Source organism: Serinus canaria, chromosome 21 (assembly GCF_022539315.1).
Source record: "Serinus canaria isolate serCan28SL12 chromosome 21, serCan2020, whole genome shotgun sequence".
Taxonomy (NCBI): domain Eukaryota; kingdom Metazoa; phylum Chordata; class Aves; order Passeriformes; family Fringillidae; genus Serinus; species Serinus canaria.
Window position 1 is genome coordinate 1,283,098 of NC_066334.1, and position 22,372 is coordinate 1,305,469.

General features: G+C 49.2%; 1 protein-coding gene across 6 annotated transcripts in view; it reads left to right on the forward strand.

Moving 5' to 3' along the window:
* UBR4 (ubiquitin protein ligase E3 component n-recognin 4) overlaps nucleotides 1-22,372 on the forward strand; it is an 85,416-nt gene that overhangs the window by 36,629 nt on the left and 26,415 nt on the right. For 3 of the 6 annotated variants that reach the window (XM_050982609.1, XM_050982611.1, XM_050982613.1), the window contains 26 exons: nucleotides 377-498; nucleotides 1,014-1,125; nucleotides 1,602-1,732; nucleotides 1,869-2,046; nucleotides 2,236-2,340; nucleotides 2,808-2,963; nucleotides 4,047-4,215; nucleotides 5,032-5,128; nucleotides 5,518-5,625; nucleotides 6,111-6,227; nucleotides 7,902-8,111; nucleotides 8,810-8,959; nucleotides 9,587-9,814; nucleotides 9,907-9,985; nucleotides 10,669-10,911; nucleotides 11,789-11,957; nucleotides 12,459-12,603; nucleotides 13,266-13,351; nucleotides 13,832-13,919; nucleotides 14,528-14,721; nucleotides 15,784-16,023; nucleotides 18,272-18,410; nucleotides 18,936-19,061; nucleotides 19,206-19,334; nucleotides 20,704-21,047; nucleotides 21,744-21,834. In XM_050982609.1, coding sequence (XP_050838566.1) covers nucleotides 377-498; nucleotides 1,014-1,125; nucleotides 1,602-1,732; nucleotides 1,869-2,046; nucleotides 2,236-2,340; nucleotides 2,808-2,963; nucleotides 4,047-4,215; nucleotides 5,032-5,128; nucleotides 5,518-5,625; nucleotides 6,111-6,227; nucleotides 7,902-8,111; nucleotides 8,810-8,959; nucleotides 9,587-9,814; nucleotides 9,907-9,985; nucleotides 10,669-10,911; nucleotides 11,789-11,957; nucleotides 12,459-12,603; nucleotides 13,266-13,351; nucleotides 13,832-13,919; nucleotides 14,528-14,721; nucleotides 15,784-16,023; nucleotides 18,272-18,410; nucleotides 18,936-19,061; nucleotides 19,206-19,334; nucleotides 20,704-21,047; nucleotides 21,744-21,834 — 3,956 coding nt within the window. The remainder of the gene's footprint in view (nucleotides 1-376; nucleotides 499-1,013; nucleotides 1,126-1,601; nucleotides 1,733-1,868; nucleotides 2,047-2,235; nucleotides 2,341-2,807; nucleotides 2,964-4,046; nucleotides 4,216-5,031; nucleotides 5,129-5,517; nucleotides 5,626-6,110; nucleotides 6,228-7,901; nucleotides 8,112-8,809; nucleotides 8,960-9,586; nucleotides 9,815-9,906; nucleotides 9,986-10,668; nucleotides 10,912-11,788; nucleotides 11,958-12,458; nucleotides 12,604-13,265; nucleotides 13,352-13,831; nucleotides 13,920-14,527; nucleotides 14,722-15,783; nucleotides 16,024-18,271; nucleotides 18,411-18,935; nucleotides 19,062-19,205; nucleotides 19,335-20,703; nucleotides 21,048-21,743; nucleotides 21,835-22,372) is intronic. The other 3 variants (XM_030232891.2, XM_050982612.1, XM_050982610.1) reach the window with 2 other exon arrangements.

Genomic DNA, 22,372 nt, shown 5'->3' on the forward strand with positions numbered 1-22,372 from the left:
TTGAAGTTTGTAAGCAGAGAACATGACTTTTCAATTGTAGTGCTGCACTGAGGGCTTTGTGATGTGGAGCTGCAGATTCTGCTTCAAAGCTTTTGTTCAGGGACACGTGTATTGTGCCAGGAAGAAGGGACTGATGATTGATTTACCCACATTTGTCTTTGTGGGTGGTGTTAGAGGGTATTCAGTGGTGCTGGTGTATGGAGTTCACAATATTCCATCAGACAGACAAGACTGGCTCAGTCTGGATTGAAAATCAATGTATTTGTGCTGTTAACATTGTGCCTTGAAGTCTGCAAACAAAAGATGCTTCCTGCAGTGCCTCATTCTGTGCTGAAATACAGAGAGCTGATTTCAGTCCTGCTTTTATTCCTTCTAGGTCTCACTCACGTTGAAGCCACAGTCAATGCTTTGGTGGATATTATCCATGGATACTGCACGTGTGAGCTGGACTGTATCCATACTGCATCCAAGATCTACATGCAGATGTTACTTTGCCCAGTATGTCACCTTGTTCTTCTCTGCCTCAGCCTCCAATTGCACCAGGGGAGGTTTAGGTTGGGAACATTTCTTTGTAGAAAGGGTGTTCCAGCCTGCCACAGGCTGCCTAGAAGTGTAGATGTGGCACTTGGGGACATGGGTTGGGGGGATTGGCAGTGTTGGGTTTATGGTTGGACTTGATCTCAGAGGGCTTTTTCAACCTAAATGTTTCTATGATTCTATAACAGGGAAAAAATAAAATGTGGGCAGAATGCGAATACGTAGCACAGACACAAAATAGAGCCAAAACCACCCAGCCAGAAGTGAATGAAGGAGAATTCTCCCTCCTTGTGTTCTAGTAATGTTTGTCGTGTGCTGCACGTGGAATTACAAGTGTTGCTTGGTGGGAGGTGACTCGTGTCCTACATGAACCATGACTGATGAGAGTCACAAGTGCATTTTTAGCCATCTTTCCAAATGCTGTAGAAAAGGACTTAGAGCTTAAGGAGTGTAATGATGAACTGTTCACCCTGCAGGACCCAGCAGTAAGCTTTTCCTGCAAGCAAGCTTTGATCAGGGTGCTGAGACCCCGGAACAAGCGACGACACGTGACCCTGCCATCGTCCCCCCGCAGCAACACCCCCATGGGTACGCCAGGGCATCCCCTGCTTAAACCAGCATGGCCAGAAAGGGCAGGAAAATATAGAGTGGTTCTGTTATAAACTGAGACTAAAAAAGACTAAAATCAGCCTTTTTCCTTCCTTCCTTTTGCTCTCCCTTGCCCACTACTCTCTCACCTTTTGGTTGATATTTTGGGATTCACAAAGGAGATCTCTCTGAGATATTCCCCTTCTTGTGACAGGAAAATCTGATCATTTTATCTAGAGAGTAGTAATCTAGAGTTAGTATTTCTATGCATGTTTTCAGGTTCTAATAAATCAGTCAAAGATGTGTGCAGGTCAAAATTATCTATCCAAGAGAGATTTTTCAGTATTGAAGCAAATTGTAGGTGTCAGGAGTCTCTTGGTAACTGAGGGTAGTTTGGGTTTTTTCCCAGCATTAGCAGCCTGGTTTGGGGTGGGAGGAGGAGCTGTGCATTTAAGAACTCCTGCTTTGCCACTCAGGAGATAAGGATGATGATGATGACGACGATGCAGAAGACAAGCTGCAGAGTTCTGGGATAGCAAATGGAGAGCACATCCGACAGGAGAGCCAGGAGCAGAGTGAGGTGGATCACGGGGACTTTGAGATGGTGGTGAGTCCAGAGCTTCTCCTTGGAGTCTTTGAAGTGTGCCAGGACTTGAGTTAATTTAGTTCTGATGAACCTGCTTGTAGTGCTCCCTTAGTGGTGGTGGTCTGGGGAAGGCTCTCACTGTGTTTCCTCTCCATAGTCCGAATCCATGGTTCTGGAGACTTCTGAGAACGTGAATAATGGGAATCCTTCTCCTCTGGAGGCTCTCCTGGCTGGAGCAGAGGGATTCCCTCCGATGCTGGATATCCCTCCAGATGCAGATGATGAGACAATGGTGGAGTTGGCTATTGCCCTGAGCCTTCAACAAGATCAGCAAGGTCAGATGTGGGCACTGTTGGCAGGCAAAAAGGGGATGGAAACTGGGAAAACTGGGAAAGAAGTGAGGCAAAGCTGTTGGTGTCATCACCAGTGAACCAAAGATAGCAGAACTATGAAATGTACAGAAAATGCCAGAGTTAACTTATTCTCTCAAAGAAAGATGCTCATAAGTTGTTCTCTGCTTGCAGGGAGCAGCAGCAGTGCCCTTGGGCTGCAGAGCTTGGGACTGTCCGGCCAGGCTCCCAGCTCCTCCTCTCTGGACGCTGGAACACTCTCGGACACAACAGCATCAGGTAACTGTTCACTGCAAGGCTTCTTCTTCTTCACATTCTGACCTAACTAATGCCTTAAAATTGGTTTGCAAATACGGTTTGGAAGAACCAGTTATTACTATTGGCTTCTTGTATTTTTGAGACTGTACTTACAGCTTTTTCCTGCTTTGATTGACTCACTGTAGACTTCTGAGGAAGTTCTTTCCTCTCTTTAAACTAAAGCAGACAAAACAAAGCATGTGCTGTATTTCCCTTGCATTTATAAACAACCAGATGTTGTTCTTTAAATAGCTATGCATGCCTGTGTGTTTGATAGAGAAGTTTTCCTCTTGGGATGTCTCCCCTGCATTGCTTTAACTGTCCTGCCGGTCACCCCCAAGCTCCCTTTCCCTTTGTAGCCGAACCCCAAGCCCAATCCCTGCAGCCTTTCCCTGGTAGCGAGAGCGTCGTTTGCAGTTGTTCCCAGGCAGTGTTTTTACTTGTAACAGCTCTCTTTATTCTCTTAGCTCCAGCCTCTGACGACGAGGGCAGCACAGCGGCCACGGATGGCTCCACGCTGCGGACATCGCCCGCGGAGCACGGCGGCAGCGTGGGCTCGGAGAGTGGCGGCAGCGCCGTGGACTCGGTGGCCGGGGAGCACAGCGGTGAGTGAGCCCTGCTGCATCTACTGCTGCACCCCCTGCTGCACCCCCTGCTGCACCCCCTGCTGCACCCCTGCTGCACCCCTGCTGCCACAGCCTTGTCCACCATGGGAGCATGTGGGTGGGTGATCCTTGGCACAGAGGGAATCTCAGTTCCCAGTAGCTGCTGCCATCTGTCATTTTGTGTCTTCTGCCCCAGTGCCCACAGATGGGATATTGTCTGCTTTTCGTGGTTCTCTGGAAGTGTGGAACCTGCAGCAGATTTTGCTGGGCTGTAATAAAAGAATCATTAAATCCCAGAATGATTTGGGTGGGAAAGGACCTTAAAGATCATCCTGTACTAACCCCAAGGCAGGGACAGCTTCCACTATCCCAGGTTGCTCCAGGCCCTGTCCAACCTGGCCTTGGACATTTCACTTCCAGGGATGGGGCAGCCACGCCTTCTCTGGACAGCCTGTGCCCGGGCTTCATCACCCTCTGAGTAAAGAATTTCTTCCTAATATCCCATCTAATCCTGCCCTTGTTCAGCTGAAAGCCACTGCCCCTGGTCCTGTCACTCTCTTCCCCATATAACAATCCCTCTCCCTGCTTTTTATAAGTACCGTAAGTACCCAGTACTCTGTAAGGTATTTGAGGCCACAGCAAGGTTTCCCTGGAGCCCTTGCCTCTCAGAATGCCTAAAGCAAGACTGAGACAATTCACTATGCTGCTGGTTGAGTTTGAATGAGATAGGATTAATTACTCTCTAGTTTGGGACTGATACCCAGGTAAAATAATCAGAGACTCTTATTTAAAAAATTGTCTGAATGTCCACACTGCCCATCCAAGCACTGTCTGACTGAGTTTGAATTACTGCTGTGGGATCAGTTCAGTTTGGGCCACAAAGATGAGGGTGGCAAAGAAAAGATTTGTACAAAAGCATCTTCAGCCTCTCTTGTGGCTTTCAGAAGAGAACCAAAGCCAGCATCTCCTTTGAACCACGATTCATTCCACAGTGCAGCTCAGCTGTGCTGGTGGATACGAAGCAGGCAAGGTGCTTGTTGAGTTGCTGAGGTTGTGTTTCCCTGTTTCCCTGTCCTTCCCCAGTGTCCGGCCGGAGCAGCGCCTACGGGGACACCACGGCCGAGGGCCACCCGGCGGGGCCGGGCAGCGTCAGCTCCAGCACCGGAGCCATCAGCACCACCACGGGCCAGCAGGAGGGAGAGGGCTCCGAGGGGGAAGGGGAGGCAGAGGGGGACGTCCACACCAGCAACAGGCAAGAGGCTTTGTTTTCTTTCGAGGAAGAACAGCTGTGCTCTGGGGGATTGTTGCAGGGGATGGGGCTGCAGGGCTGCAGTGCCAGGAGTGTGATTTGTGACTGCTGGGTAACCAAAGTGGAAAGTCAGAAACACAGCCTAGAGCAGACTGCCATTGCAAAATCATGGAGTGTCCTGAGGTGGAAGGGACCCACAAATGTCATCCAGTCCAACCCCTGGCCCTGCACAGACATCCCAACAATCCCACCCTCTACATCCCAATATTGTCCAAACGCTCCTGGAGCTCTGGCAGGCTTTGGGGCTGTGCCCGTTCCCTGGGGAGCCTGGGCAATGCACCCTCTGTGCAGTCATCATGTGGTGTGATAAATACACCCAGTGTGTGTCCCACAAAACTGCTGCCTCTAGGAAGTGATGAAAAAATGCTGCATGAGTCTAGTTAACACGGAATCACTGAAATCTTGGGAGCCTGTGAAATTCACTGTTAGGACAAAAGCGTGTGTAAGTGTCCTTTGGGAGCATGGGCACTTTTCATTCTGTGGGAGCAGGTACTCAGTCCCTTCTCCAAGCAGCTGATTTGCAGGAGGTTCCCATGCAGTTGCAATCCCCAGGTGGCCAGGCCTGGGCAGTGTGGCTCCATTGTCAGAGGTGCTGTGCATCTTTGGCATCGCTCCCCTGTGAAGTCTGAGCAAGTCCTGTCCTCCCTGGGAGGCTTTGATGGCTTAGGGTTTCTGAGGCAGATTGCAGTGCTCTCCTGGAGACTCTGATGGGTGTGGTGTGTTCTGGGCTGTTTCTGATTACTGCCTCTGAATCTCCAGGCTGCACATGGTCAGGCTGATGCTGCTGGAGAGGCTGCTGCAGAATCTCCCACAGCTGAGGAATGTGGGGGGGGTCCGGGCCATCCCTTACATGCAGGTGAGTGAGGAGAGCTCAGAGTTAAGCCCAAATCAAAGAGTTCAATCACTGATTTCTGTTTGCATGTGTTTTTCTCCTTCCTGCCCAGTCACAGTGTGAGTCCATCTGTTGCAAAACATTCCTTACCCTTTGCTGGACTTGTGCCCTTTCTCAGTGTAACTTTACAGCTGACTGAGGAGCCTGAGGGCTCCAATCTTTGAGCTCCACTGTGTTTGGGAAGGTCTTGTGGGTTTATGCTGAATGTTCATATTAGGATGTGAGTTACAGGCTGGATTTGAGAAAGAACACGTATAAATCAAGATAAAATCAGTGCTGTTTCGTGAAAGATAAATAGTTATCTTGATAATGTGGAACCTGCCCTCTAACAATTCTCTGACTGCTTTTCCCAGGTTATTCTGATGCTCACAACAGACCTAGATGGAGATGATGAGAAAGACAAGGGAGCTTTGGATAACCTTCTGTCCCAGCTGATTGCAGAGCTGGGCATGGACAAAAAGGTAAAGTGCAGTGTGGGCTCATGCTCTGAATTTGCTCCTTCTAGGCAGGGTTTCTTTCCTTGGAGGAATTAAATGCTTGGGAGTCACAGAAACATTGCTGTGAGGATGTGTTCAGGCAGTTTATTCCTTTCTATCTTACACCTTTCATGTAAGATAGAAAATTACATGAGTGGAGCTCCCACTGTTTCCTGGGTCTGACGTCCACAAGTGAGCATGAAAATTTGTTTTGCTGGAATTAAACTCTGAGAAGAGCCATGATCAGTAAATGCATGATTGACATATGTAGCTTTTCATTTGTGTGGGACTGTTCTCTGGCAGCCAGGCCACTGCCTACCCTTCTGTTGAGGCATTTGTGCTGCTTTTTCAGTCCTACTGCTTGAATTTAAATTAGAAATGCTTCCTGAGGATCAGAGCACTGAATTTGAGAGGCTTGGGGCACTGCTCAACTCTGGGATTGAGCAAGCGGGATGTGTCTTTTCCTGCAGGATGTGTCCAAGAAAAACGAGCGCTCCCCTGTGAACGAGGTGCACTTGGTGGTGATGAGGCTGCTCAGTGTCTTCATGTCAAGGACCAAGTCAGGATCCAAGACTTCCATTTGTGAGGTACATTCTCCAAATTGCTTTGTCAGGGGATGATTTTCTCCTCCTTTACTCAGCTCTCACAAGAGCCCACCTGGAGCACTGCACACAGTTCTGGTGTTCTCAACACAAGAACTCATGGAATTGTTGGAGCAGGTGCAGAGGAGGCCACGGAGGGGACTGGAGCACCTCCCCTATGGAGACAGCCTGGGAGAGTTGGGAATGTTCAGTCTGGAGAGGAGAAGGTTGTGTGGAGACACCACAACACCTTCCAGAGTCTGAAGGGGCTACAGGAAAGCCAGAGAGAGACTTTTCATCAGGAGCTGGAGTGACAGGACAAGAGGAAAGGGTCAGACTGAAAGAGGCGAAATTTAGGTCAGATACTGGGAAGAAATTCTTCCCTGTAAGGGTGGAGATTGCCCAGAGAAGCTGTGGGTGCCCCTGGATCCCTGCACGTGTCCAAGGCTGGGTTGGACAGGGCTTGCAGCAGAGCGGGACAGTAGATGAAGTCCCTGCCTATGGCAGAGGGTGGAAGAGGATGAACTTAGACGTCTCTTTCAACCCAAACCATTCTGGGATTCCATTATGTGCTTGGGGGGCTTTTGTTCATCAAAAACAAAGCTGCTAAATAACAGGGGTAAAACAAAAATCTTTGAGAGGGCTTTGGAAAAATTTATAGGGAACCTGTACTGTTACTGAACTCTTGTGGAAAAAGAGTTTTGAAACTAGAGCTGGAGGAAGCAGCCGTGTAAAGACAATTGGATGCTCTTGTTTTGTGCATGGTTCCAGACTGAGCTCAGGGCAGCACATTAATGATGTTACTTAAAACGGTCTGGCAGATTTTCCCCTTGCATCTCACCAGTGCTGAAGGGGTTAAAGAGGATTTGTAATGTGATTATTGGAAAGCAATATGCTGCTGTGTCAACGTAAAAGTCGCTAAGAGGATTCCTTAGATATTTGTTGCTAAAAGGTACAGTAATAAGGCATAAAAAGCAGTATGTGTGGTGGGAAGGAGATTAATAAAAAAGCATAGAGGTTAAAAAATTTAGTCTGAACTGCATCAAATTTTAATGAGCTTATGAGCTGTGGGGTTTGTTTGGATTTACAGGGCTGCTTTAATAGTTTTATTTACAGTAGCTTTTTCTCCAGCCTTTGTTACTCACTTGAGCTTCCCACAGAAATCAAAGCTCCTCGTCTTGCAGAATGCAGGTGGAGCAATACCTGGGTGGAGCAGAGCCTGTGAGAGGCAGCTGCAACAGGGACTCTTTCTCTACCAGGATTCACGCCCAGCTGGCCAAATCCCAGATAAACAAATAGAAATCCCAACTTAAAAAAAAAAAAAAAAAAAGAAGGGGAAAAAAGGAAGGGAAAAAAGCCCTAGTCGTCTAATCCACAGCAGAGTGGCCTCTGGCACATGTGTCGAGGGGAGATTAGACTTAAGAGGAGATTTTATTTGTTTTCCTTTACTAAGCACTTGTTCAAAAGAGTCTCTGTAAATATTTGAGTTGCTTTTCATAAACATAAAAAAACCAAAAAACCCCAACCTCAAACAAACCCCAAACTTAAAAGCCGCCTGCAAAGTTTCATCCAGACCTGCTCTCTTGCCCACACTGTCAGCAGGTGCTCAGGGCTGCCCCAGCTCTCCCCACTGCAGGTTCCCAGGTGTGTTCCTGATCCAGCTCCTTCCCTCTGTTCCAGTCTTCCTCCCTGATCTCCAGTGCCACAGCAGCTGCCTTGCTGAGCTCTGGTGCTGTTGATTACTGTCTGCACGTGCTCAAGTCCCTGCTGGAGTACTGGAAGAGCCAGCAGAATGACGAGGAGCCTGTGGCCACCAGCCAGCTGCTGAAGCCTCACACCTCTTCCTCTCCCCCTGACATGAGCCCCTTTTTCCTCCGCCAGTATGTGAAGGTGAGTCCTGCCCTGTGCTGGGAGCTGTGCAGGGCCTGCACTGAGGGGAGGCTGCACAGAGCTGGGAAAGCAGCCCTGCACAAGGAGTTTGCCCTTAGAAGAGCAACCAAAATCATATTGGAGCAGAAAGTTACAGCTGGGAGTGCGCTGAGTTCTCACAGGGCAGCCCAGCTGCTCTCCCATCTCTCCCTGCATCCCTTGGTGCACTCCTAACCCAGGAGTTCTGTGGAGCTGTTCTGGAGGAACTGTTAATCATCCTGAAGGGAAGCTGCTCCAGCCCATGACTCCCTGTGCTTGGCAGGCAGAATTCCTGAACTTGGTGTGCCAGGGAAGTGGAATGGTGGATGGGAATTTCCACAATAATTCCCAAGCTTGTTCCACTGCTGTGGTGGCATTGTGCCATGATTTGGTGTTTGTACAGGTGCAGTGCAAAAAGCCTGATTAAATTTAAGAATGTCTCCTAAGGTGAAGGCTCCTGAGTTGAACTGTTTTATTGCTCCAGACTAGCTTAGTGCATCCTCACAGCTGTCCTGCAGTTCAAGCCTTGTGCAGGTTCTTATTCATCATTTGGGAACATTCTTTGGGCTGCAAAGGGGCAGAAATCCCTTGTTTTTAAAAAATCAGCAAAAGCACCTTGTCATTCATCATGGCACCACAGTGGGTGTGCTCAGAGCCTGAGGGATTTCTCTTGCTGCCAGGGTCATGCTGCAGATGTTTTTGAGGCCTACACTCAGCTCCTGACAGAGATGGTGCTGCGCCTGCCCTACCAGATCAAGAAGATTGCAGACACCAACTCCCGCATCCCCCCGCCCATCTTTGATCACTCCTGGTTCTACTTTTTGTCTGAGGTAAGCAAGAACATGATACACCTACAGATTTCCACAAGAAAACTTCAATAATGCTTTCTTTCATGTAAGAGATGAGCTTTTGCAGAGCTGATCTCAGCTCCATCTTGTATTTTTAATCCCCTTGAAAGAAGGTGAACTGTTGGCATTCCTGTTGAACAGGAATCCTTAGGAAAACATACATGAAAAATGAGGTTGCTGTTATTTCTTGAAACTCAGTGGTTGCTGCCACAAAGCTTAGGGAGAAAACCTGCTGTGAGATGGAAAAATGTAACATCACGCTCAGCTGTTGGTACTTGGGCCTTAAAAAAGAAATCAGGAAGATATTTGGTGTTTGTCTTCTCAGTTTGCTTTCTACTTTACATAACAAGTTATCTTACATTTGCACAAGGATGAGTTAGGATTTCTTAATGAGCCTTGGTTGGGTGTTTATTTGAGGTTGGAGATGACAGGGGATGGTTTCCAGCAAGTGGTGCAGTGCCGCTGTGCAGTGTCTATTCTGCATGGGACCTACAGGATTAAAGCTGAGTGAAGGCATCTCCCATCTGTTTACTTTTTGGAAGAAAACACTTATTTCTGGTGGCCAGTGTGGCCCTGGGGAGCTCACTGTGCCCTGGCTTCCCCCCGCAGTACCTGATGATCCAGCAGACGCCGTTCGTGCGCCGCCAGGTGCGCAAGCTGCTGCTGTTCATCTGCGGCTCCAAGGACAAGTACCGGCAGCTGCGGGACCTGCACACGCTGGACTCGCATGTGAGGGGCATCAAGAAGCTCCTGGAGGAGCAGGGCATCTTCTTGAGGGCCAGCGTGGTGACAGCCAGCTCAGGCTCTGCCCTGCAGTATGACACCCTGATCTCCCTGGTAAGGGCAGGAGCAGGGAAAGGGCCTCGGAGCAGTGTTGGTGTGACAGGAGTGCTGATGTGCTCTTTGATCCCATCCCTTTGTGCCTGCAGATGGAACATTTGAAGGCTTGTGCAGAGATTGCCACGCAGAGAACAGTGAATTGGCAGAAATTCTGCATCAAGGATGACTGTGAGTTCTGTCTCACAGGGCTTGGGGGAGCAGTGGTGTCGTGGTTGGGGTCAAGGTGGCTCGGATGGGGAAGCTCAACACAGATGAGGGTTTTGATAGGACTGAACTGTTTCCAGTACTAATTATCCCAGTGCCCTAATTGCATCTGGTCCTTGGCTAAAGAGCAAAATGTGGTGTAATGGATGACTTAGAGGAACAGGAGATCTGTGTTCTCTTGCTTGTGCTGCCATTGTCCCAGAGAGTAATTTGGGATGAGCCACTGTACCTGGTGTACCCCAGTGTAGGGCTTCTGTGGTCCAGGAACAGGACAGTTCTGGGAGTTTGGTTCTTGTGTACAAAGGCTTTGGTTTAGACTGGGGGGTTTTTTTGTTGTTGTTGTTTCTTTCTTTTCTTTTTAAACTCAGGCTTTAGTGGCATGGAGCTGTGTCAGGGCAGGGTTAGGTTCAATATCAGGGAAAGGTTCTTCCCCCAGAGGGTGCTGGGCACTGCCCAGGCTCCCCAGGGAATGGGCACAGCCCTGAGGCTGCCAGAGCAGCATTTGGACAACGCTCCGAGGGATGCCCGGGGTGGGATTGTTGGGGTGTCTGTGCAGGACCTGGGCTGGATTCAATCCCTGTGGGCCTTTTCCAGCTCAGGATATTCCATGATTGTGTGATTCAAACATTTTCCCCTTTCCTCCACAGCGGTTCTCTATTTCCTGCTCCAAGTCAGCTTCCTGGTAGACGAAGGAGTGTCCCCAGTTCTCCTGCAGCTGTTGTCTTGTGCTCTGTGTGGCAGCAAAGTGCTGTCTGTGGCTTCATCCTCTGGAGCTTCCAGCACCTCTTCCACCTCTGCTCCTGCAGCATCAGGCTCCGGGCAGGCGGCAGCGCAGAGCAAATCCTCCACCAAAAAGAGCAAGAAGGAGGAAAAGGAGAAGGAGCGAGAGGGTGAGGGGCAGCTGGGCCCTGTCCTGTGGTTTTAGGGAGCAAGTCTGCTCCTCACAGCCTTTCTTACTCTGTTCAGAAAGAACTGGATGATAAATCCTGCTGTTGGGAAAGGGTCATGGCTCGTGGCAGGGACACCAACAGCCACAATCAGGAGAGAGGAGCAGTTTTCCATGTGTAGATGGGACTAGGGTGAAGCAGTGTGTCCTAAGAGTGAGGCTGAAGCCACGTGCTGAGGACATCCCAGACCCACTGTGTTTATTGCCTTGAGTGGGTTTGAAGTTGTCTAATGGTGTTACCTAATCTAGTGATGAAGCAGCTTCCACTTAACTTGCCCGTCCTAGGTTGTAGGAGGCTGAAAGGCTCATGAGGATTAAAACAAATCTTGGGGATGCACACCCAGTTAGCTGTGCTCTGCAGTGATTGTGTTCAGACTTGTTTCCTCTGGCTGCCTTGGAAGCTCTGCTGGAGCCAGGGCTGCTGCTTAATGAATATCCACAGTCCTGGGAAAGTAATTAAGCTTCCCTATAAAAGTCACGGGCATAAATTCTCTCTTGGCTTTTCTTCAAGGAGCCGCTTTGGCTTTCACCATCAGATGGTTCTCTGTGAGTCTTTTCATTGCCTCATGGTCAGGCCTTTTCTTTTTATCAGGATGTGTAGCACATTTCTCACGTCCTCACTGGCAAGTTTTCCTGAAGTTTTTTTCCTGTAAACCAGGAGTGCTGGGTTATATTTCTGAAAAAGACAGGAATATTAAACTTTCTTGTTACCTGAAACATAATAATTTGTCCCCATTATCCTGACTCCTTGAAATAGGAGAGTGGCCTGCTTGTGAGGTGCTGCATTTATCTTCTCCCTAAAGCCTTCCCTGTGTCCCCAGGTGAGGGTTCAGGCAGCCAGGAGGACCAGCTGTGCACAGCCCTGGTCAACCAGCTGAACAAGTTTGCTGACAAGGAGACCCTCATCCAGTTCCTGCGCTGCTTCCTGCTGGAATCCAACTCCTCCTCAGTGAGGTGGCAGGCCCACTGCCTGGCCCTGCACATCTACAGGTGAGCCTGGGGCTGGCTCAGGGCCAGAGCCTCTCTCTGAAGGACACTGGAGCCTGCAGGTGTTGGGCCCCTCTGGAATTGCCCTCGTGGTTTGCAGTTACTGGGGCTGGAGGTGGAAGTTGTGACTTACCCATGCTCAATCTCAGTTGTCACCTGCAAGGAGCACTTTATTTCTGCCTGCAGAATCTGACTCCTGTCATGACCAGGAGCAGGTGTTTGTGGGCAAAGTGAATTTCTGAGGCAGATCCAGACTCCCACCATGAAAAGCTGGGAGCTGTGTGAGGAAATGAGTGCTTTAGAGGGCTGGAGTCCTTCAGAGCTCCATTCAGTTGTTGCAAGACAGCTGCTTTTGTTTTGGAATGCTGGAAAGCAGATGGGTTCAAGGGATGGTGGGATTTAGCTCTGTGAACTCTGCAAGATGATGCTTTCCCACTTTGGTGGACTGGAGCTTATGTTCTCCTTCTGCACAAGAACGCTGATTGTCTGTAATGCACCCAACAGGAACTCCAGCAAGTCCCAGCAGGAGTTACTGCTGGATCTCATGTGGTCCATCTGGCCAGAGCTCCCGGCCTATGGAAGAAAGGCTGCCCAGTTTGTAGATCTCCTGGGATATTTCTCCCTGAAAACACAACAGACTGAGAAAAAGGTACAGTGACTCTCCAGAAGGGAGGTGCAGCATCCCAGGTGCTCATTTTTGATACAGCTGGCACAGATTTTCTGTCAGAAGAGTTTCTGGGGGAAATTTTTCATGTTATTAGAACTTTAATGTTAAAAAAAAAAGCAGAATCATAAAGAATTTGGAAGTGTGGGTTTTTGTTTTATTGTTTTGGGGGTGAAATTGTGCTGGTGAGTTTTTTATTTATTGAGAAAAATAGCTCTTTCCCACAGGAGGCTTTTGTGGATCTGGCAGCTCCAATTTATAGATTTTTGGTATTGCAACTCCTAGAAATCTTTTGTAACCATGATTTTTGAACAAAGGAAGTTGTGGCCTCTTTTAGAGTATCGGTGGGATTGAGAACAAAATAATTTAGACCCATTGGTACTTTTATGAGTATGTTTAAAGTGAGGAATTCTGTACAAATCTTGGCAAGTACTTGCAAGGATTGACTGACAAACAACACTTACTGTGTAAATCTCAAATTTTAGGATCAATTACAGTCCTGGGTAATGATTTAAATACAAAAATTCCTGTGGGTGTCATGTGTACTTCTTTAGGGGCTCCTGGAACACCACAAGATGAGGATATTTGTGTCTGTGTAGCAATAAAAGCATTGTTTTGAAGGCTGTCTTTGCCTGCTTTTGTTTCAGCTGAAGGAATATTCCCAAAAGGCCGTGGAGATCCTCCGGACTCAAAACCACATTCTCACCAACCACCCCAACTCCAACATCTACAAGTGAGTCACTTCTGCCTTTGATCCATGTCTCTGGAGGGCTTTCCAGCTGAGCTCCATCCTTGGGGAGTACCCAGGGAAAGGTGGTGGGGATGGGCCCTGCTGAGGTTCTGCTCCTGCTGGGCTTGGGAGAGCAGCAGAATCCTTTCTGCCAGATGCAAAGCTGACATTGTGCCCTACAGCAGAGCTTGGCTTGACCTCTTCTGCTTTCACTGTCAGTAAATGTTACAAAATCTTAGGCCCAGCTGGAGAAGAGAGATTTGCAGTTTTGAGTGTTGTGTTCTTGGTCTCACCTTGGCCATTGATAATTTCAACAAAAATGCTTAGTTAAAAGCTGTTATTTCCAGTGTGATTGACATTGTAACAGTTCTGTTACACACTGGGACTGGGAAATGGGGAAATTAAAGTGATTCTGGTTGAATGGCCTGGGTTTAAAGCAGCAAATATCCAGGTCCATGTGTGAGTGTTGTTCCCTCATTCCAGCACATTGTCTGGGCTCGTGGAATTTGATGGCTACTACCTGGAGAGTGATCCTTGTCTTGTCTGCAACAACCCCGAGGTGCCTTTCTGTGTAAGTAACCCTGGAATCACACAGCCATGGACTGTCCTGGCTTGGAAAGGGTCCACAAGGATCAAATCCAGCCCCTGGCTCTGCACAGACCCCCCAACAATCCCACCCTGAGCATCCCTGGCAGCGCTGTCCAAACGCTCCTGGAGCTCTGGCAGCCTCGGGGCTGTGCCCATACCCTGGGGAGCCTGGGCAGTGCCCAGCACCCTCTGAGGAGGAACCTTTCCTGATCTCCAGCCTGACCCTCCCTTGGCACAGCTCCAGCTGCTCTGCATGACCCCAGCACTAACTGCAGTTATTAAATCCTTTCCAGTGGTGGGGATCCCAGCCCTTTCCAGGTGTGGTTTCCTGTGCCCCTGAGGTTTTGGGGTGCCCTCAGACAGGCAGTGTGCCCTTGGTTTGTCTCCCCAGTACATCAGGGATCCCAGCCCTTTCCAGGTGTGGTTTCCTGTGCCCCTGAGGTTTTGGGGTGCCCTCAGACAGGCAGTGTGCCCTTGGTTTGTCTCCCCAGTACATCAGGGATCCCAGCCCTTTCCAGGTGTGGTTTCCTGTGCCCCTGAGGTTTTGGGGTGCCCTCAGACAGGCAGTGTGCCCTTGGTTTGTCTCCCCAGTACATCAAGCTCTCGTCCATCAAAGTGGACACGCGCTACACGACCACACAGCAGGTGGTGAAGCTCATTGGCAGCCACACCATCAGCAAGGTGACAGTGAAGATTGGGGACCTGAAACGAACCAAGATGGTGAGAACCATCAACCTCTACTACAACAACAGGACTGTGCAGGCCATCGTGGAGCTGAAGAACAAGTAGGTTCATCAAGTTTTGTGTGTGGTCTCTGAATCAGATTCGTTCCCGTGGCTTCTTGTTTTTCCCCAAGGGTCCTCCTTAGACTATTACATCACTCTCAGCCCACATTGGGTGGGATCGTTCTGAATCCCCTACAATTGTTGAAGCGAAGATGCAGGTTTCCTCTGAAGCTTGAAGAATGTCTATAAAATTTGTGGATTTCAGTTTTGTCCAGGCTCGCTTTTAAGCACCTGACTGAATTGTGTGGGAACCAGCAGTAATACTGAGAGCACTTCATGGGTAGTTTGACTCCAAAAGGGATTTGGACTTTGCAGGATGTCCAGGAGTGATGAAAACATTAACATTGTTTGTTTGAAGCCATAGAGTAGAATTAAAATTAGAAGTTGGATGGTGTCACTCTCAGCTCTGTTTTACCTACCAGAAATGGCTCCTTTTCAACACACTGCTCAGTCTGGAGCCAGTCCTGCTTATGTGCTTCCCCTCCTTACTTCTTGAGATGTTCTCACCAGAATCAGATCTCTTTGGCTTAGGGATTAATCTGTGCCCGCCGCTTATTGCTTATTTGAAGTCTTAATCCTCTGTGACATCACAAGTGGCTGCTGTGGAGAGGATTATGATGTCACAAAGAGAGGATTCTGACTTCAGGTTGAGAATAAGCAGTGGGAGCAGATGAGATCTTTAAGAAATAAATATCCTGTTTTCATGCAAATGTCCTTACTAATAAAAAAATGGAGGTGAAAATCCCTAGAAAATGTCTGTAGAATTAAAGTTTTTCCATGAGGCATCAACAACTCTTTAATCCCAAACAGTCTCTCTCTATGAAGAGGATAAAGGCTTAAAATGTATTTCTGGCTACATATCATGTCAATACAGAAGCTAAGGAAACGAATCCTAGAACTGCTCTCCATTCATCCCAGTTAAAGGAGATTTGGAGCCGAGACGGTTGCATTTGGCTTTTCCTCACACGTGGGTGGGGAGGGAACCTCCCTCTGGAAAACCTTCCTTTCCTTTCTCTTCCTTTCTTTTGCTTTCCTTTGCTTCCCTTCCCGTCCCTCCTCCAGGCCCGCACGCTGGCACAAGGCCAAGAAGGTGCAGCTGACACCGGGGCAGACGGAGGTGAAGATCGATCTGCCCCTGCCCATCGTGGCCTCCAACCTGATGATTGAGTTCGCCGACTTCTACGAGAACTACCAGGCGTCCACCGAGACCCTGCAGTGCCCGCGCTGCAGCGCCTCCGTGCCCGCCAACCCCGGCGTGTGCGGCAACTGCGGCGAGAACGTCTACCAGTGCCACAAGTGCAGGTCTGTGTGTCACTGAGTGTCACTGTGTGCCCAGAGTCACTGTGTGTGCCCCCAGAACGTCTGCCATTGCCACAAGTGCAGGTCTGTGTGTCACTGAGTGTCACTGTGTGCCCAGAGTCACTGTGTGTGCCCCCAGAACGTCTACCAGTGCCACAAGTGCAGGTCTGTGTGTCACTGAGTGTCACTGTGTGCCCAGAGTCACTGTGTGTGCCCCCAGAACGTCTACCAGTGCCACAAGTGCAGGTCTGTGTGTCACTGAGTGTCACTGTGTGCCCAGAGTCACTGTGTGTGCCCCCAGAACATCTACCAGTGCCGCAAGTGCAGGTCTGTGTGTCACTGTCACTGTGTGCCCAGAGTCACTGTGTGTGCCCCCAGAACGTCTACCAGTGCCACAAGTGCAGGTCTGTGTGTCACTGAGTGTCACTGTGTGCCCAGAGTCACTGTGTGTGCCCCCAGAACATCTACCAGTGCCGCAAGTGCAGGTCTGTGTGTCACTGTCACTGTGTGCCCAGAGTCACTGTGTGTGCCCCCAGAACATCTACCAGTGCCGCAAGTGCAGGTCTGTGTGTCACTGTCACTGTGTGCCCCCAGAGTCACTGTGTGTGCCCCCAGAACGTCTACCAGTGCCACAAGTGCAGGTCTGTGTGTCACTGAGTGTCACTGTGTGCCCCCAGAGTCACTGTGTGTGCCCCCAGAACGTCTACCAGTGCCACAAGTGCAGGTCTGTGTGTCACTGTCACTGTGTGCCCCCAGAGTCACTGTGTGTGCCCCCAGAACGTCTACCAGTGCCACAAGTGCAGGTCTGTGTGTCACTGAGTGTCACTGTGTGCCCCCAGAGTCACTGTGTGTGCCCCCAGAACGTCTACCAGTGCCACAAGTGCAGGTCTGTGTGTCACTGAGTGTCACTGTGTGCCCCCAGAGTCACTGTGTGTGCCCCCAGAACGTCTGCCAGTGCCACAAGTGCAGGTCTGTGTGTCACTGAGTGTCACTGTGTGCCCAGAGTCACTGTTTGTGCCCCCAGAACATCTACCAGTGCCACAAATGCAAGTCAGGGTGTCCCCAGTTTCCCCAGAGTCACTGTGTGTGCCCACAGAGCGTATACTAGTGCCACAAGTGCAGGTCAAGGTCACTGAGTGTCACTGTGTCACTATGCCCAGTGTCCCCACAGTCATTGTGTGTGCCCCCAGAATGTCTACCAGTGCCCCAAGTGCAGGTCTGTGGCTCTCACTGTCTGTCCCCAGAGTGTGTAGCAGTGCCCCAGGTGCAGGTGTGAGTGTCCCCCAGAGCTCTCCCGGGTGCCCCACACCCCCTGCCATGTAAATCCCCCATTCTGGTTAATACAAGCACACAATCAAATTAGTGGGGAAGTATAAAACAGGCTTACAGGGATTTAATGTAATGCTGGCTAACAAAGGGAGCCTGGGAGCACAATTCTCAGCCAGCTGAAGTTTCACATCCAGCCCTCGAAGTTCACACCACAGAATTCCCCGGAGCAGGTTATTTTTGGCCTGCCTGGGCTGGAGGCTGGAGTTCAGCTGGGGGATTGCAGGGCTTCCCCCAGGATCCCTGCCTGGGCTGGACAGACAGTTCCATTCATGGCTTTTGTTGTGCTCTCCTCGTTCAGAGTGGGCTCAGGGGTAATTTACTGTGTGCTATTCACACTTCTACTACAGCCTTAGAAATCCTTCTCTTTTGTTACTTTTGTCTCCTTATCTGATATCTCTTTCCACTGATTGTTGCCCCTATTCCTCTCTAATTCTCATGAGATTCGAGGTGTTTAGTAGGCTCTGTCCTGGTGATTGCTGGTATGTGGAAAGATCTCCACATCCCTTCTGGAGCTCTGGCAGCTATAAATCAGTTCTGTCTGCTGCCCTGCTCTGCAGTGGGGTGAGAAGTGCTGCAGTCAATCCCAGTGCAAAGGCCAAACCCTACAAACCAGAACGGTTCCTTCATCTGTGTTCTCCTAAAGGACACAGTGCCCCAGCCTGACTTTCTGCTGGGAATTACTGTCATTAAAGTGGAATTGTTAGGAACAATTTCTGTTTCTGCTTTTTCCAGCCAGAACCTGGCCCTGCTGGCAGGATTTTTTTTGTTGCCTGATCTGTAGGTTTTGATTCTCAAGTATTTCACTTTCCTGGGGCAGTCTGGTCACTGAGGTGTTCTAAGTCACCCATCTCTTTTACCTGAGCTTGTTCAGTTTGTTCCATTGCCTTGAGCTGCAGGTTTTGAGCTGCTGCCCTCCTTCCAGGTCCATCAATTATGACGAGAAGGATCCCTTCCTGTGCAATGCCTGTGGCTTCTGCAAATACGCCCGCTTCGACTTCATGCTCTACGCCAAGCCCTGCTGCGCCGTGGACCCCATCGAGAACGAGGAGGATCGCAAGAAGGTGGGGCTGGCAGGAGCTCCTGCAGCTCTGGGCCACTGTGGGGACAGTGGGGCTCCATCCCCTCTTATGGGCACAGCAGGGCTCCATCCCCTGTCAAAATCAGTGCTCCTTCAAGGCTCCTCACTGACCTATGCCTTCTGGGTTTGTGTCTTGCTCCACCAGACAAGTAATTCTTCAAAAGGCATCATTCAGTGCCTCACAAATGAACTGACTGCATCTCCTTGCCTTGCTGTGGTAGGGGATGGATTTAGGTTCTACTTTTGGCTTCCCATCCCACCTGAGGAGCCCTGCTAACGAATGAGAACCCCTGTGCACTCTGTGTCCTGTCCCAAAGGATCAGTGTGCTCGGTGTAGTGTCACAGGGTGTGCTCAGTAGTGTCACCACAGTGCTTCTCAGGGCACAACCAGGCTGCAGGGTCACAGTTTAGTGATTTCTCCCCAAAAGAAAAGCAAAAGAGAAGACTTGGAGCTTGGTGGTTGTGGTTCTGAAAATGAAATAAGTTTCTTTTCCTTTTCCCTGGGTAGGCAGTGACAAACATCAACACCCTGCTAGACAAGGCTGACAGGGTGTATCACCAGCTGATGGGACACCGACCACAGCTGGAGAACCTCCTGTGCAAAGTGAATGAGGCAGCCCCTGAGAAGCCCCAGGTAACCATGGTCAGGTGGAGCTTGCACAGAGCTCAGGCTGGGCACACACTGGCCTTGGCTTTCCTTGTCTCAGGTGCTGCTCTGCTGTTGTTATTTTTGTGTGGAGCCTCCCTTTGTGATCCCTCTTTGCTTTCCTCATTCTAGGATGAGTCTGGCAGCAGTGGAGGGATCAGTTCTACCTCAGCCAGTGTGAACAGGTACATCCTGCAGTTAGCCCAGGAGTACTGTGGGGACTGCAAGAACTCCTTCGATGAACTTTCCAAAATCATCCAGGTACAACTTGCTTTGGTTTGGATTTGGGTGGTGTTTATTAGGAAAAAAAAACCCCAAGATGTTGCCATTCTTCATTTAATGATATCACTAACAGCAGGTGATCAGCTGCATATTTTCAGGGAAATAATAATAATTTCTAAAAGCTATGTATTAATTACTAAACTTTCAGCTAGCTTGTGAAACTGGTTTTCTCAGCAGCTACATCATGAAGAGCAGGAGACTGAACAGATGGTTAATTAAAGAGAATTGAATTTTTGCATGTATCCAAGTGTTTGAAAACAAACCAGTCTAAAGGGTGACCTACAGAAGCATTTTATAAATTAAATATGTCTATTTGTTCTCAACAAGTCACATAAGCACTGGAGAACCTGCTATATCATGAATATCCTTTTGGCTGTGATATATTAAATATATTTGGCTCTTTCTATAAAGAATAAATTACTCTGACTTACTCTGCCAGTATTAATAGTAATTAGTACTACAGATTTGTCACATTTCCAGTGTTATATTGCATGTAGTGTAAACAGCAGGGAGGATAAAGTGATCAAGTTCTGGAATGGTCTGCCTGGGGAGGTGATGGAGTCACCATCCCTGGATGTGTTTAAAAAAAGCCTGGATGTGGTGCCAGGGTTTAGTTGAGGGGCTGGGGCTGGGTTGGACTCGATGAACCTGAAGGTCTTTTCCAACTTGGTGATTCTGTGATAAATGAGAGTTAGGCTGATATTCCTCATGGATTTCTCAAGTCTGCTGTTGCCATGAAGGATTTCAAGTTTGGAAACACTTGGTTAGAAATGTCAGGAAAATTATCCACAAACACCAGAGGTTTATGTCCAAAAAGGAGACAGAGGAGTCCTTTTATTTTATTCTAATAAAGGGTGAGGCCATGGGGCATTCCCCTGGGGGGGGTCTCTCCAATTTTTGGAAGATGCAGCCTCCTTTTTATCCCAATTTCCCAGCCACATTTCCCTTCTCTCTTTCCCCATTGGCTGAGGTACTTGAGAGGTACAGACTTCCCAGAATGCCTGATACCAGAGATTTCCCTCTAGTGTATAACCCTCCCTATTCATTTTTAATTCTTATGGAATTCAGGGGTTTTCCTCATTGTTTCTTTCATCAGTCAATATCCAATTTCATTTATCAGCAAACCTAAAGTTTATTTGTTTATTAAAAGCAAATATCTTTTTCCAATCAGTGGAATCCTTCCCATTGTTTCTTTTATCTCTCAGTGCTGGTTTTATCTACCAGCTTGTTTGTAAAGACAAATTCCTCATTCCTCTCAGCAATATTTCTCCCCGAAATACTCAGTGAAGATAACCTGTGTCTGGGAGTGGCATTGTGCTGGCTCACAGTTCCTCCTGTGTGTCCCCAGAAAGTGTTTGCCTCCCGGAAGGAGCTGCTGGAGTACGACCTGCAGCAGCGCGAGGCGGCCACCAAGTCCTCGCGGAGCTCGGCGCTGCCCACGTTCACGGCCAGCCAGTACCGGGCGCTGTCCGTGCTGGGCTGCGGCCACACCTCCTCCACCAAGTGCTACGGCTGCGCCTCGGCCGTCACCGAGCACTGCATCACCCTGCTGCGGGCCCTGGCCACCAACGGCGCCATCCGCCACATCCTGGTGGCCCAGGGGCTCATCCGGGAGCTCTTTGACTACAACCTGCGCCGGGGCGCGGCCGCCATGCGCGAGGAAGTGCGGCAGCTCATGTGCCTCCTGACCAGGTGAGAGCTGCTCTTGGGAGAGCCTCCTCCTTGGGAGTGATGCCTGAGGGCTTCAGCTTTTATATTTTCCGTGTGTTTGTGACCCTGCAGCTCTTTGGTGCAGCACTCCAAACTCCACAGGCAGTGCCAGCTGCTGCTCTCCCGTTCACAACAGCAATTCCTCTCCAGCCTGGCACTCAAGGACACCTCACTGCCTCAGGCCCCAGAGATTAAACAAAAGGGAGCTGGGGGAACCAACCTGGGGTAAATGACTTCATTAGCTGGAGCTGTAATTGGAGCATGAACCCCCAATATGCAAATGGACCAAAGTTATAAAAGTGTGAAACCCCAGAGCTGTGGTTCATTTTTGGGTGCAGCCCCTGAGTGGCTTCATCTGCCCCAGATGTACCTGAGGGCCCTTCAGTAAATACTTTTTATTCCCTTCATTTTGCCTGGCCTCTATTTTAGGGTAGTCCCAAAAAGGCATCAGTACAGCTCCCTCAGGAAGGGAAAGCCTCACAGGGAGAGTTGCCTTAGAATCACAGAGTGGTCTGGGTTGGATGGGACCTCAGAGTCCCACCCCTGCCATGGGTGTGTGGTACCCCAGCCAACTGCACTCCCTGTGCACTTGTTACCAGCTGAGCTGAAATCATGGGAGCTTTTGGCATTTAGTACAAGCAGAGCATAACAGTGTTGTCTTTTTCCTCCTGGAATCAGGGACAATCCAGAGGCCACACAGCAAATGAATGATTTAATCATTGGGAAGGTTTCTGCAGCTCTGAAGGGACACTGGGCAAATCCGGACTTGGTGAGAGACTGCAGTGTTTTCCTGTTTCTTTGTTCTGCCCCTCTGCACTGCTGGTGTATTCTAACCATTGCATCTTCTCTCTTACGGTCTGTTTGTAACAAAAAAAAATGGAGTTTTGGTAGGAAATTGTGGGGGTACCAGTCATTGGTTTTTCTGGGTCTGGATTGAAGGCACTTGAGACAGTAGTTCATGTTTGGACTCAGGTGTTTATTATTCCTTATCAGTAAAACAATCTCAATACTGTGAGTTTGGCAGCTTTTCATTAGAAGGCACAAAATGGCCAACAATCTCTTGGTACAAGATCTTTTAAGACTAAACTATCCAATTAAGAGCTGACACCTGGATTATTTTCCCTTTTAACCCAATAACTGATCCCACAGAGCTGCAATGCAGACTTTTCTGCCCAATTACAAAATGCCACCCAAACCCATGAAGAAGAAGCAGAAGAAGAAACCCAGGACAGCACCCTGTGCCCTCCATCTTGCTTCCATCCACAACATCCTAAAATCCCCAAACCCTCAATTTCTCACCCAGTGAC